Source organism: Clytia hemisphaerica, unplaced genomic scaffold (assembly GCF_902728285.1).
Source record: "Clytia hemisphaerica strain Z4C2 unplaced genomic scaffold, Clytia hemisphaerica genome assembly, whole genome shotgun sequence".
In the NCBI taxonomy this organism is placed as follows: domain Eukaryota; kingdom Metazoa; phylum Cnidaria; class Hydrozoa; order Leptothecata; family Clytiidae; genus Clytia; species Clytia hemisphaerica.
The window spans coordinates 3,532,788-3,544,154 of record NW_027103528.1 but is presented as its reverse complement, the minus strand read 5'-3'; the positions used below and the strand labels follow the sequence as shown (position 1 = coordinate 3,544,154).

The 11,367-nt window shown below is 34.7% G+C and overlaps 1 protein-coding gene across 1 annotated transcript; it reads right to left on the bottom strand.

The window, feature by feature from the left end:
* Positions 1 to 214: 214 nt before the first annotated feature.
* Positions 215 to 4,847, bottom strand: LOC136799590 (uncharacterized). Its single transcript, XM_067056314.1, has 5 exons — positions 4,512 to 4,847; positions 3,017 to 3,073; positions 2,459 to 2,627; positions 1,787 to 1,938; positions 215 to 557 (listed from the first exon to the last, which is right to left on the bottom strand). The coding sequence occupies exons 1-5, from the start codon at positions 4,665 to 4,667 to the stop codon at positions 522 to 524; spliced, it is 570 nt and encodes a 189-aa protein (XP_066912415.1). The 5' UTR covers positions 4,668 to 4,847; the 3' UTR covers positions 215 to 521.
* Positions 4,848 to 11,367: the final 6,520 nt, after the last annotated feature.

Here is an 11,367-nt window from a genome sequence, read left to right as displayed (position 1 = left end):
CATTTCAATGACTGATTCATAAATAATCGATAGTGTTTCAATTTGTTAAAAAAAGAATAATTAAAAAAGAGGATACTTTTCATTTGGGTTTTCACGAGCTTCGTCAATTGGTCAATTGAAGTATTTTGATAACCCTTGCCCCACGCTTTCAACAATCTAAATATGACGCATTTTTTTCACAATCGAGAACTGAATGATTCAAGAAAATTAAAAATATTTTGTAAAGTATCCGTCTTTGGAGAAAGTTTAAAAGATAAATATATCACAAATGGTGCATCTTAATATGGTGCATAATAAATTTTGAATAAAACCTTATTACTACTAGGAAAATAAACACATACACACATACATTATCAGACAATCACATTATTAATATTACGGCAACAAAGACAAGCGATGGTTAACAACTTTACTGCCGCTATATCAATAAATTCATCATTTTTTACAATACTTTGAATAACTTCAATGTAATCATTCCTTGTGAAAGATCCGATGTTTCTTGGCAACGCTATGATTGTTTACTATTTGTTGTACACCACTGCTCCTCCGCTTGAGTTCTATTCAACGAAAGAAAAAACAAATCAATGAATGTTTTCAATATTCAACCCGTCAATTTTGTTTTTTGATTTCTTGATGCCACTTGTCCAGGGTGCCTTTCATAGGCATAAAATACGTAACGAGAAATCAATTTTACCAGACGGAAATTGTAAATTATTGAAATACACATCTTTATTTCATGTGGGAAGGGGAGTTCCCATCACTGAAGATCAAACTTTTCATTCAAGCTATTTCATCTATTGAGGATATCTGAGATACTGGTTCGGTCAAACGCATCTCTCCCGTTTACTTTCAACAACCGTATTGGGGATTGTGACTCGATAAATCCGTTCTCTTAGGTTCCAAATAGACTTTTGAAAACTTGATAAAGGGGGTAACCGAATTTCCGAGGCGGTTGGAAATTGTACGTCTGAAAAACCCAAAAATAAGATAAATATAGGCTAAAATCAGGCTATTTAGAGCATGCAGACTTCTCTTTGAAAGCTGAAAGTATTCTTAAAAGTTAATGAACAGGGGGTCCTAGTAAGGTCCGGGGAGAAAATCTTTAAAAAATTTACAAGCGGGTGGGGGAGGGCGTTTATTTGGAATCTGTTTTTTGTAGTCTAGACTAAACGTCATTCAATATTTTTGAAAAGTTCAGACTGAAATGTTTTAACTTTCATAATAATAGCAACATTGAAAAACACAGCCATGATTGGGTATATATCGCGAACATTTCTTAGGTCTTTTTTCGGTAGGTTTAGGGATAAATAACGCCGAATCACCCTCCAAATCATGTTAATACTCGTATAAATAGCGGAGTTTTCCGTCCTTTTAACACAACAATGGGTGTGGCTATTTGAAATTTGATCATCAGTCGTATTAGGCCTTCTGGTCATATCCATAACAGACCATACACTTTAAATAAGCAACTTGGTTGCTAAGACTCGAGCCCTGAAATTAGCCAATTAGCCATTTTTTTCACTATCTTGTAAAGTAAAAGCCATTTAGATATATCTAAGCATGACAAACGATAGCCCTTGACCCAATAAGCATGAATATGGTATGATATCAGTGGTGGTCAAAGTAAATTTTATAGAAAATGCTAAGAATGCTAGCAACCCCAGCCCTGACCTGAAAATTTGAGTTGCTTATAAAAAATGTATAACATCAAAAGCTACGATGGTCACAACTTATAATTTTGAGCCCTGATAAGGTGAACGATAAAAAGAAATCAAATTGTTCTTACATTATTACAGCAGGTTCCACAACAACCAACAATGGAAGCTGCAAGCGAAACACACCCAGCGATGGCAAGGAAGGCGATGAGAGCGATTGCCATGGCGATAACACCAGAAAGATCTCCACAACTGTCCACTCCGTTGACTGTCAACGTTTCAGCTGTTAAAGAATGAGAAATTGTAAGTCCCTTTTCTTTGCTAAGAAGCTGAGGGTGGGAAGTTTATAGATCTGTCACAGAGGTCTGGCACTGAGCAATGGAAGATTAATTGACAGTTAGAGAAAATTCAGCTGTTGTCAAAGACCCTACATTATTAATTCAAGGTTAAGGTTTAAAGGGAAGCAAAATAGATGGTCAAAGTTTATCATAACAAGAATACTTTAAGGTTTCATGGCTTTGTTAAAATCTCTTCTCAGACTTCTAAATTGGTTTACACGGATTGAGGGCTTTACAAAATCTTAGTATGGCTTTATACAAATCAAAGGGTTTAGGTTGGTGGTTTGTTGTCACGTGACCTTGGACAGTTCTTTGGTCACTCGTGAAAATAATTCGTTTGCTCAAAATCTTTGAATTCTTTTTACAAGAAAAGTTTTTGATCAAATGACCGCAACCAACGAGACCCAGTCCAGTATTACTGTTTAATGTGGCGTAAAGTTGTGAACGCAATGTAACGATTCTTACTTCCATCACGGCATTGACAGGCGTGGAGGACTGGATTGTATTGACACTTGGTGATGTCATTGACCACGGAAAGCATAGTAAGGTAGATTGCCATGGCGATACCCAATAAGACGGCTCCAACACCTTGGATGATGAAAGCGATGATGTTGACCACCATGAAAGCGATCATCTGAAATCAATCAATCAATCACTCAATCAATCAATCGATCAATCATTATGGTCGGTGATATGAAAAATACCAGTATGTAAGTTTCCCATGGATCTTATCAATTATTTCTCTTTTGATTCAAGCAAGGGATGAATTTCAAAGGCTAAAAGTTGTGCGAACAAGGTAAAACATTTCAAGAAAGTGGTGGGAAGAGATCTGGCGGTTTTTGGCTGGGATTTTACGGATTTTCGGAATTTCCTTAGAACTTTGCTTGGGATATAAGCATCCTTATAAATCTTATAAGCATTTTTGAGCCTTGTTAATCCCTTGACCTGAGCATCTCCGAGCCTGTTTTCGAATTATTGTATGCTTATAAAAAACATATACAACGGCGAAGGGATGGAACTTACAGCGCAATAATTCTTGGTCACTCCAACCAAAACACCAATGATTCCTGGGATGGCAAACTATAAATTAAAAAAAGATATTGAGAATAAATTGAGATTAACCTACTCTGTCGCTGCAATGCGATGATGTCGTTCATCTTCCGAAAATGCTCGACGGTTTTCCATAACAGAAACAACCCCATTCAAATGTTTCATAAAGTAAAATGGGCAATGAAGGGCATACGACAGTAAGCAGGTATCTTCAGCAGCAACAAAGTAAAGCTAAATTTTGAACGACAATATTCGAATCTATTTTGTTTTTGAAGCATACAGGAGAAAATGTAGGGGGTATACACGTTAAAAAAGAAAGTTTACAAACATTTCCTTCTCCAGGGATATAACAGAGAATCGAACAACTTTTACACATCTTTGATAATGGTTTGATAAGATGGAAGTTTCTTACAAATTGTAGTAGATCTCCCCACTTTGTCACTTACTGAATCCCTCCCTGAATCCCTGAACTTTTGATTTATAATAGGAAGAGTTTTGCTTCGCAAAAATGCTTGCATAAGCTACTTGCTAGTATATTTTTGAAGATCTTTTTTGGAAGTCATCGGGGGCTAAAGAAATTTCTAAACAGAGGCTATGGTATCATCTAGATAGAAGGTAGGGTTTTGCGTGTGAAAGTCATCTTGAAAGACACGCAAAAACCTACCTAAGGGGCTACTAATAACTGCGTGCTTGATTCAAGTGTCAAATAAACAAGAGGAGACTTTTTGCACGTCGCACTTTAGGATTTTTGGAGTCGTATTTCAAAAAATCTCTTCTTTCTACCTCTCTAATCGATTGAGTGGTGAGTGTAAAAGAGGAGAATAGCATTCATTGTAAAAGTAGGTGTGGCTTTGTTTCTTGCGACCAAAACTTTCTTGTTGCGACTTACAGCTTTAATCTCAATCTCGATTTTGAATTTTGAATTACGTCGAGCTTTGAGTAGTAAAGGTTAGAAAAAGATTTACTCGTTTTTTTATAAGAACACCCAAAATCTTTTAAGCCTTCGGATGTTCTTTTGAGTTTCAAACCTAGAAATGTTCTTAACATGTTCTTATTTTCACCATTTTGTAAGTATTTTTGCCAATTTTCCTAAGAAATCGGGTGTTTTAGAGTCCACAAAGCCTTAAAATATCCCTAATTTGTTCTTAACGTTTTGGCCATCGAAGCTTTATGTTCTTATATACAGTTTGTTTTATAAAAAAACGTGTATGAGAGTCAAAAAAATTCCTCAGTCACTCTTTTGGATGTATATACCTACGTTTTCAGACCGACTTGAAACCATTCTATTTATTCGAAAGCCTCTTTGGAAGAGAAGAGGTAAAATTTGGCTGCCTTATTAAAGGTCGTTAAACCTTAGATTTTGTGCATGGAAAATGTCACGTAGTATTGTAACAATATTTTGAGAAAGGTTGACTTATAGTTGGAACGCAGTTCGGTTTCGAGAAATTGATAACGATAAGTGACTTACCACCACACCAGCCCACCAAGGTGAAAAAGCGGCGGGAAGTTGAGCTTTCTTTGCAAGCACCACTGACAGGATGATCACCAGCAGTCCACACAATAACTCAATGGCTCCCAACACCAAGGCTCCCATCACATGCCCTTTCGAAAGCGTTCCTGCCATTTTCAATTCTTTTTGCTTCTTTAATTTTACAATTTACTCTACTTTCAAAAAATTCACCTTAGATTTCTCCTCACTTCGTTCAAGTTTCACGAAAACTATACAATGATAGAAAATATAGAGAAAAGAAATCGCCTCAAAAAGTTACTTCAATGTTTTTTGAGTAAACAGGTCAGCTTTTGTTGTGACTTGCAATGAATACTGTGTGAGTAAACATCTAACTAAACTGGTAATAATAATTTCTTTTGTTAATATTTTCACAAATTCACGTCCAATCCCTCTTTTTAGAACCCAGGCTTTGATTACAAACATTTACTCGAGATAAATAACAAAGAGATTCTATGTATCTTGTTTCAATCTGTGTTTGTGTTTGTCAGCAAATTGATCCTCATACAAATCTCACTACTTTTAAATGCTTCTCTCCCGAAGATTCAAATTTCTCTGGAAATTTGAGGTAAACACCGATTTTCTGTCTGGACTAAAATATTCTTTCAAGAATTCTTCCTGTCAAACAAAACAACAAATGCTAATAAATGAAGTATGAAAAAACCTCCTTCTTTGACGGGCAAAGATAAATGATGGGTCGGCCATCAACTCCTTTCAAACTCGTCTTTATCTTATATTCACTTTTCGATTTACAACAGGTTGTTCTGCTCCTTTATTTGCTAAAACAAACCTTCTGCAGACTTTGGTTCTTTTTTCTGGTTTCACCGGTTTAATTTGAAATTCAACATCAATTCATTCAAATTAAATGACAAATACTCGAAAACACATATTGTAGAAACTCTTTGTTCCCTCTACAGAGGTTTTCTCTGTTTTTATTTGAAGTCTTTCTCTTTTGAAAATCTCTTCAAGAAGCTATCAAAATAAGATCTCGTTCCCAGGACCCAGAAACATGCTTTCCACATTGATTTTGTAAAATCATTTACAATTAGTTGAATTATAGTTCATAATTAGATCAATTAGATCAGCAATTCCTTGACGCAAATAATCCATTTATTTTATTTTTTTTTATTTTTATTTCACATTTATTTGGCTTCAATTTGTACAAATTGCTCTTCCGCCTAAACTTAAAAATGAAAATGAAAATACAAAAGAATAAATAGAATAAATAGTTATAAATTTTTATTAAATATATAAGAGGCTAAACGAGGCTAGAATGAAGACTTGAGAGTAGTGAAACTACCGGAGTTGAGTAATGAGTATATTGAGTAAATGGCAAAGAGTCTAAAGTGGTTGAAAAGGTCTAAATGTGTATATCTGCCTAAAGCAGCAAAAATTTTTGTGATAAAAAAAAAAAAAAAAAAAAAAAAAAATATTTAGTTAATCTAAGATCTAAGAAAAATAAAATAATGATAAATTAAGATAAATTATTAACTTAAAATAGCAAAAGAGAACACAAAACTCAAATCACTGAAATAGGCATAAGATTGCTAGAATAGGATAGTAATGTAAAAATGGAATTGGGGATCAAAGGTCGAAGTGTTGTAATAGTGACAGAAATTGGTAGAAAAAATTGAACCTAGAAAAAGGACAGAAAAAAATATGCTCATAGAGACAAAGAGCGAGCTAATGATTTGTCAAAATAAAATTTCTTTGCCTCTGAATTAAATTCATCTAGAGTTTCTAAAGATTTAATATTTTCCGGCAAATCATCATAACATCGTGCCTGACATTGGAAAGTGCCATCATTTACAACTTTGACCAAAGATTCTTTATCTGTGGATCGAAGACCCTTACTTTGATCACAAAACTCAACTTTCAGATAATGGGGGTGGTTAGCATCACGACGGGATTTGTGAACAATTTTTGATGTGTTGAGCTCAAAATACTCTTTCACAGGTAACCATTTTAATTCAATCACATCGTGTAGGGTAGCATATCGCGATAGAACGTAACCAGCTGCTATGTTCTGAATTTTTTGTAGCCGATCAAGTTGGTATTTCGGAATCTGTGCAAAGACAACATTACTGTAATTCAGTTTTGATAGTATCAATGTTTCAGCAAGTGTTTTACGTACACTAAAGGGTGTGAAACGACTGAATTTTCGAAGAGAGCGTAGGGTGCCTTGAGATGATTTAATGATACCGTTTATGTGTGTCGACCAAGTAAGATTTGCGTCGAGTTGAACTCCAAGTAGTTTGACATTGACTTTGTGTTCGATGGATTTCCCAGAGCATCGAAAGAGTAGACTTTGATTCTTTGGGTAATTCCTTATACGATTTGAATGGAAGATGATAAGTTGCAGTTTATCACTGTTAAAAAGTAGATTACTATCCTTCGACCAGGATCGAAGATTTTCGACATCTTTCTCCATTTCCTTGATAGTCTGCAATAAGTCTCTAACTTTGCAGTGCCGATAGAGGGTGGTGTCGTCGGCATACTGAATGCTACTGGATAATATTTGGTCGGAAAGTTCAACGACATATAGATTGAATAACACAGGGCCTAGTATACTACCCTGTGGAACTCCGAAAAACATAGATTTAATTGATGAAGTTTTATCTTCGACTTGGACATATTGCTTTCTGTCTTTTAAATAGCTCGATAATAACTGCAGAGAATCAATGGAAAAATTCATGTCTCGTAATTTCAGAAGCAAATTGGTGTGATCAATAGTATCGAAGGCTTTTGAGTAGTCTATTAGGATGGATATGGTAACTTCACTTTTTGCCATCGCTTTCTTGATATCATCCCTCAGTTTTACGAGTAAGGTTGTGGTGGAGTGACCTTTACGAAATCCAGACTGTGTTTGGTGGTAAAGTGCTTTGTCTTCGATGAATTTGCAAAGTTGGACTAAGAAAGCTCTCTCGAATACTTTAGAAAGTACAGGAAGTACGGATATAGGACGGTAATCTTTGATCTTTATAGGTGAATCAATCTTTGGAATTGGACATACTCGAGCCACTTTCCATTGGCGAGGAAAGATTTTTTTGTCGATACAGTTATTAATAATGTGAACGAGTGGTGATGTGACAAACTCTGATATTGGTTTAACAAACTTGATAGATATGTTATCAGAGCCACCACCATTATACTTCAATGTTCATTCTGTTGTCCAATAGAGCACACCATTTTCGTCTCTTTTCTCCTTCGTAGAAAACAGCTTACTCCTGAATTCCTACTTTCAATGAATCTCCACTGGAAACATATAGGATTAGCATTAAGGAATTATTATCATTGCTATCCGACAAACGTTATTGTCAAGCGAAAGAATAAAATGCACCATCTGTTCAAAAATGCTTTTTATCAGCAATGAAACGAATAAAGGACCACCTACCATAATAAAGAGACACCCTGCCATGAAATGGGACACCCTGTTATGAGTATTTGAACGAGGTGCTTTTGGCTAGGACCCATGAAAACGTCTTCAGGAAAGAAACTCCATTTGATTCGTTTGGATACCTCGAGAAGGATTCTGTGAAATTCTACAAACATATATTCTTATGATGCCTTGGATGCATATATTTGATTATTTTCAACTGGAAATTTCAGGCACTTCGGTCCCCTCAATGCAAATAAGAATTACATATTTGAAATCAGCTCATTTTATAGATTCACCAGTGTTGAAAGCTATTTGAAAACGCACTTCTAAGAAAAGAAATTTGGGTGTCAAATTTTCACCTAAATTAGTCATTCTTTCCGTACAGACTAAAATTGATTTTTTAATTTTAGGAGCTAAAATCGATGGAATCACTAAATTTCAGCTTCCTAAAATTCCAGATTGTAAGCTAAAATAGATTTGTAAATATCAATCGTTTTCCAAAACTAAAAATTTCGTAACTGAGAAAAAATACCGTGCAAACATACCCTTATAAAGAGATTTCTATCCACGCATCAGATTTTGAGAAACTGTTTTTACGACCAATAATCACTTTTAACAAAGGGAATCTGAATAGATGACGAAGTAGCCAAAGTGAGATATTATTCTATCTGATATCAGTTCACTGATATAGTCTAAAAGACGAGTTCGTATAAAAGAAAGGAAAAGAAGGCGCGTGGAAAGTAAAATTTCGGTCAGGAATTTTGTCCGCGTGGACGGGTAAAAAAATCGAAGGGGGCTCAATGTATAACTCATCACTTCCACGCATAATTCCCGCGCACTAATCTTGACGGACGATAACATAGTCTAAATTCAAACAGCGTTCGAATTATGGAAACAGTCAAATGTGGTTAGCAGCACATTTTACTTGACCACTACCAAACCTTTTCGAAGCAATGGAAAATTACTTCTCTTCTAGATTGTACTTCAAAACCAAAGAAAGTCCGAAAAAATTCATTCTGACATCAAAAATCTTGAAGTAACAGACGAAGTGATCTCAAGTAAAATATGCTATATTTCGTATTCTATCTAATACATCATTCTGGCCAAAAGTAAGTACAAAGAATAAAAGCTACTATTTATAAAAGTCATGGTAAAAAATCGTAAAAATGTTATCAATAAAAAGGCAATTAAAATGTAAAATTGGCTAAGTATAAATGATCCCAAGTGACTAATGATGAAAAGAAACTAATCTCGAGAGAAACTAAACAAAGAAAAGAGGGCTATGAAAACAAATATAACTCTCTCGAGGCTTTCAGGCCACTATTCAAAATTGGTGTATGTCTTTTAATATTTAAAGCCTCTTTGATGAGCAAAATACTCCAATTGTTTGCGGAGTCGATATTTTTTGTATTGTCTTTGACCAAATTGATGTAATACAATCTTTTATCCCCACGAGTAACGTTGTCAATATCAAATAGTAACATTGTTCTTAGATAATTTAATTGGTTGCATTCACTTAAGTGATCGAAAATGGCACTATCCTTTCTTGTTGCATGTTCAACACAGCGTTCCTGTAAATTCCTTTCAGTTTTTCCAATATACGCAGCGGAGCAACCAGGACAACAAAAGCGATATACCACATTAGCTTTGTAATCATCAGGGGTTTTGTCTTTGTTGTTTGTAAAGAAATTAACTTTGGTCGACGTTTTAAAGCGTAATCTTTTGTCAGGGCGAATGCATCTTTTCAATTTATTTTCGAGGGACTGTGTCATCTGTTTACTTTTATCACCAAAGTACAGGGTGTCCCTAATTAAAGTATCGAGTTTGAACATGCGATTGAGTAGAAAAGTTTGTGTGTGTTATCGCTAAAATATAAGAACGTTCTCCATCACACAGGCTTATTACAAAAGGTAGTTACAACGTATAAATTAATCGTAATGACAAAGAAAAAAGAGGGAGAGCTTAAAATACAATTTTGTGAACACGCACATAAAACTTTCTACTCATAGTTGTGTTTCGACTCGATACTTTAATTAGGGACACCCTGTATGGTAATTTTAACCAAATAACTGTCTCATTTTCATTGGTTTCTTTCGTTTCTAATCGTGGGCAGTTAACTTTGTCAAGCGTTGTCTTAATGATTGAGTTGCTAATTTTGCATGGGAATGAATTCCAAGAAGCGAATTTGCGAATTTTGGACAGTTCTTGTTTGAGTTTACAATCTGAGCAAATACGTTTAGCTCTGTTAACCAAACTTCGAATCCAAGCGGTTCTGAATTTCCAATCTTCATAGCTATTGAAATTGGAATATTGTCCTGTGTTTGTGTCTTTTCGAAAGATTGATAACCCATCTGGAGCAATCTCGAAAAAATGAGGTATTTCTTGATCGAAGTTATCTACAAACGGTATGTTTTTATCAAAGGCATTCATAAGTTCATGAATTTTAGTTAAATCAGAGGATTTGATGTCATAAACATATCGGCCATAAAATTTAATTGTGCCATCATTAATGAGTTTAGTGATGACTTTCTGTTCTAATTCAGTCATTATTATGTTAGCGAGCACTTGTCCCATTGAACTACACATACTAACACCATTAATTTGTTCGTGCAATTTTAAAATTATCGGCTGGTTATGGATTCTAGATTGTACTTGATCAACACTTTCTTCTCTTTTGGTTAAATGACGGGTGACTTGGGTAGCAGGGCATGCTTATTCATGGCCACACCTGATGCCAGTTTGGTCTTCATCTATCTGCACTCCATTTATTTCTGAACTTTCTTTTATTCTATTGTCGCTATTAATGATAGCCTTGGGTATATGTATCTATTTTTGATGATTACATTGTTTCCTTTTCTCTTTTAATACTTGTTTTATACTCCCATGTGATTTTATGATTTTTTTCAATTTTTTAGAAATAACTGAACATTTTGCTTGTAGCTTACTTTTTAACTGATGATGGACGTGAATGCTCGAAATATATTTTGTGATTTTACCTTATGAACCATTGCAGTTCAAACATTTATCTGTTCTTTTATTCAGTTACCGGTTTTCTTTATGCTAAATTTGATTTTTGTCAGTTGTCAATTGTGGGATTGTCTAAATGTTGGTTTTGGTTTTTTTTTGGTTTCTTAATTTTTAGTTTTGCGTCTTCTGTGTTGATTTGTTGGTTTGCCGCTACTTTTGTCGTTGAGTTGGTGAAATGATTTCCTTTTTGATTTGTATCTTTCTGACTTTAAGCTTAACATTTGTCTTTCTGAATTTTAATTAGCTTTTTCAGATAAAAAAAGACAAGTATAGCCGATAACTGTTATATGATAAGTCAATAATTGGTATGTGAAAATGTTAGTTCGCGTACTTACTTGTACTTGATGTATCCGTTAGTTAAAACATACAAAGTCCTCACTCCACGTCACGATCAGAAATAGGCACTGTTCA

What these genes read in the sequence shown, in the direction of transcription:
- LOC136799590 (XM_067056314.1), bottom strand. Translation starts at nt 4,667, where the DNA reads ATGGCAGGAACGCTTTCGAAAGGGCATGTGATGGGAGCCTTGGTGTTG. An exon ending in TGACCAAGAATTATTGCGCT is followed by an intron (nt 2,628 to 3,016) that starts GTAAGTTCCATC and finishes GATTGATTTCAG; the next exon opens with ATGATCGCTTTCATGGTGGT. An exon ending in CTGTCAATGCCGTGATGGAA is followed by an intron (nt 1,939 to 2,458) that starts GTAAGAATCGTT and finishes ATTCTTTAACAG; the next exon opens with CTGAAACGTTGACAGTCAAC.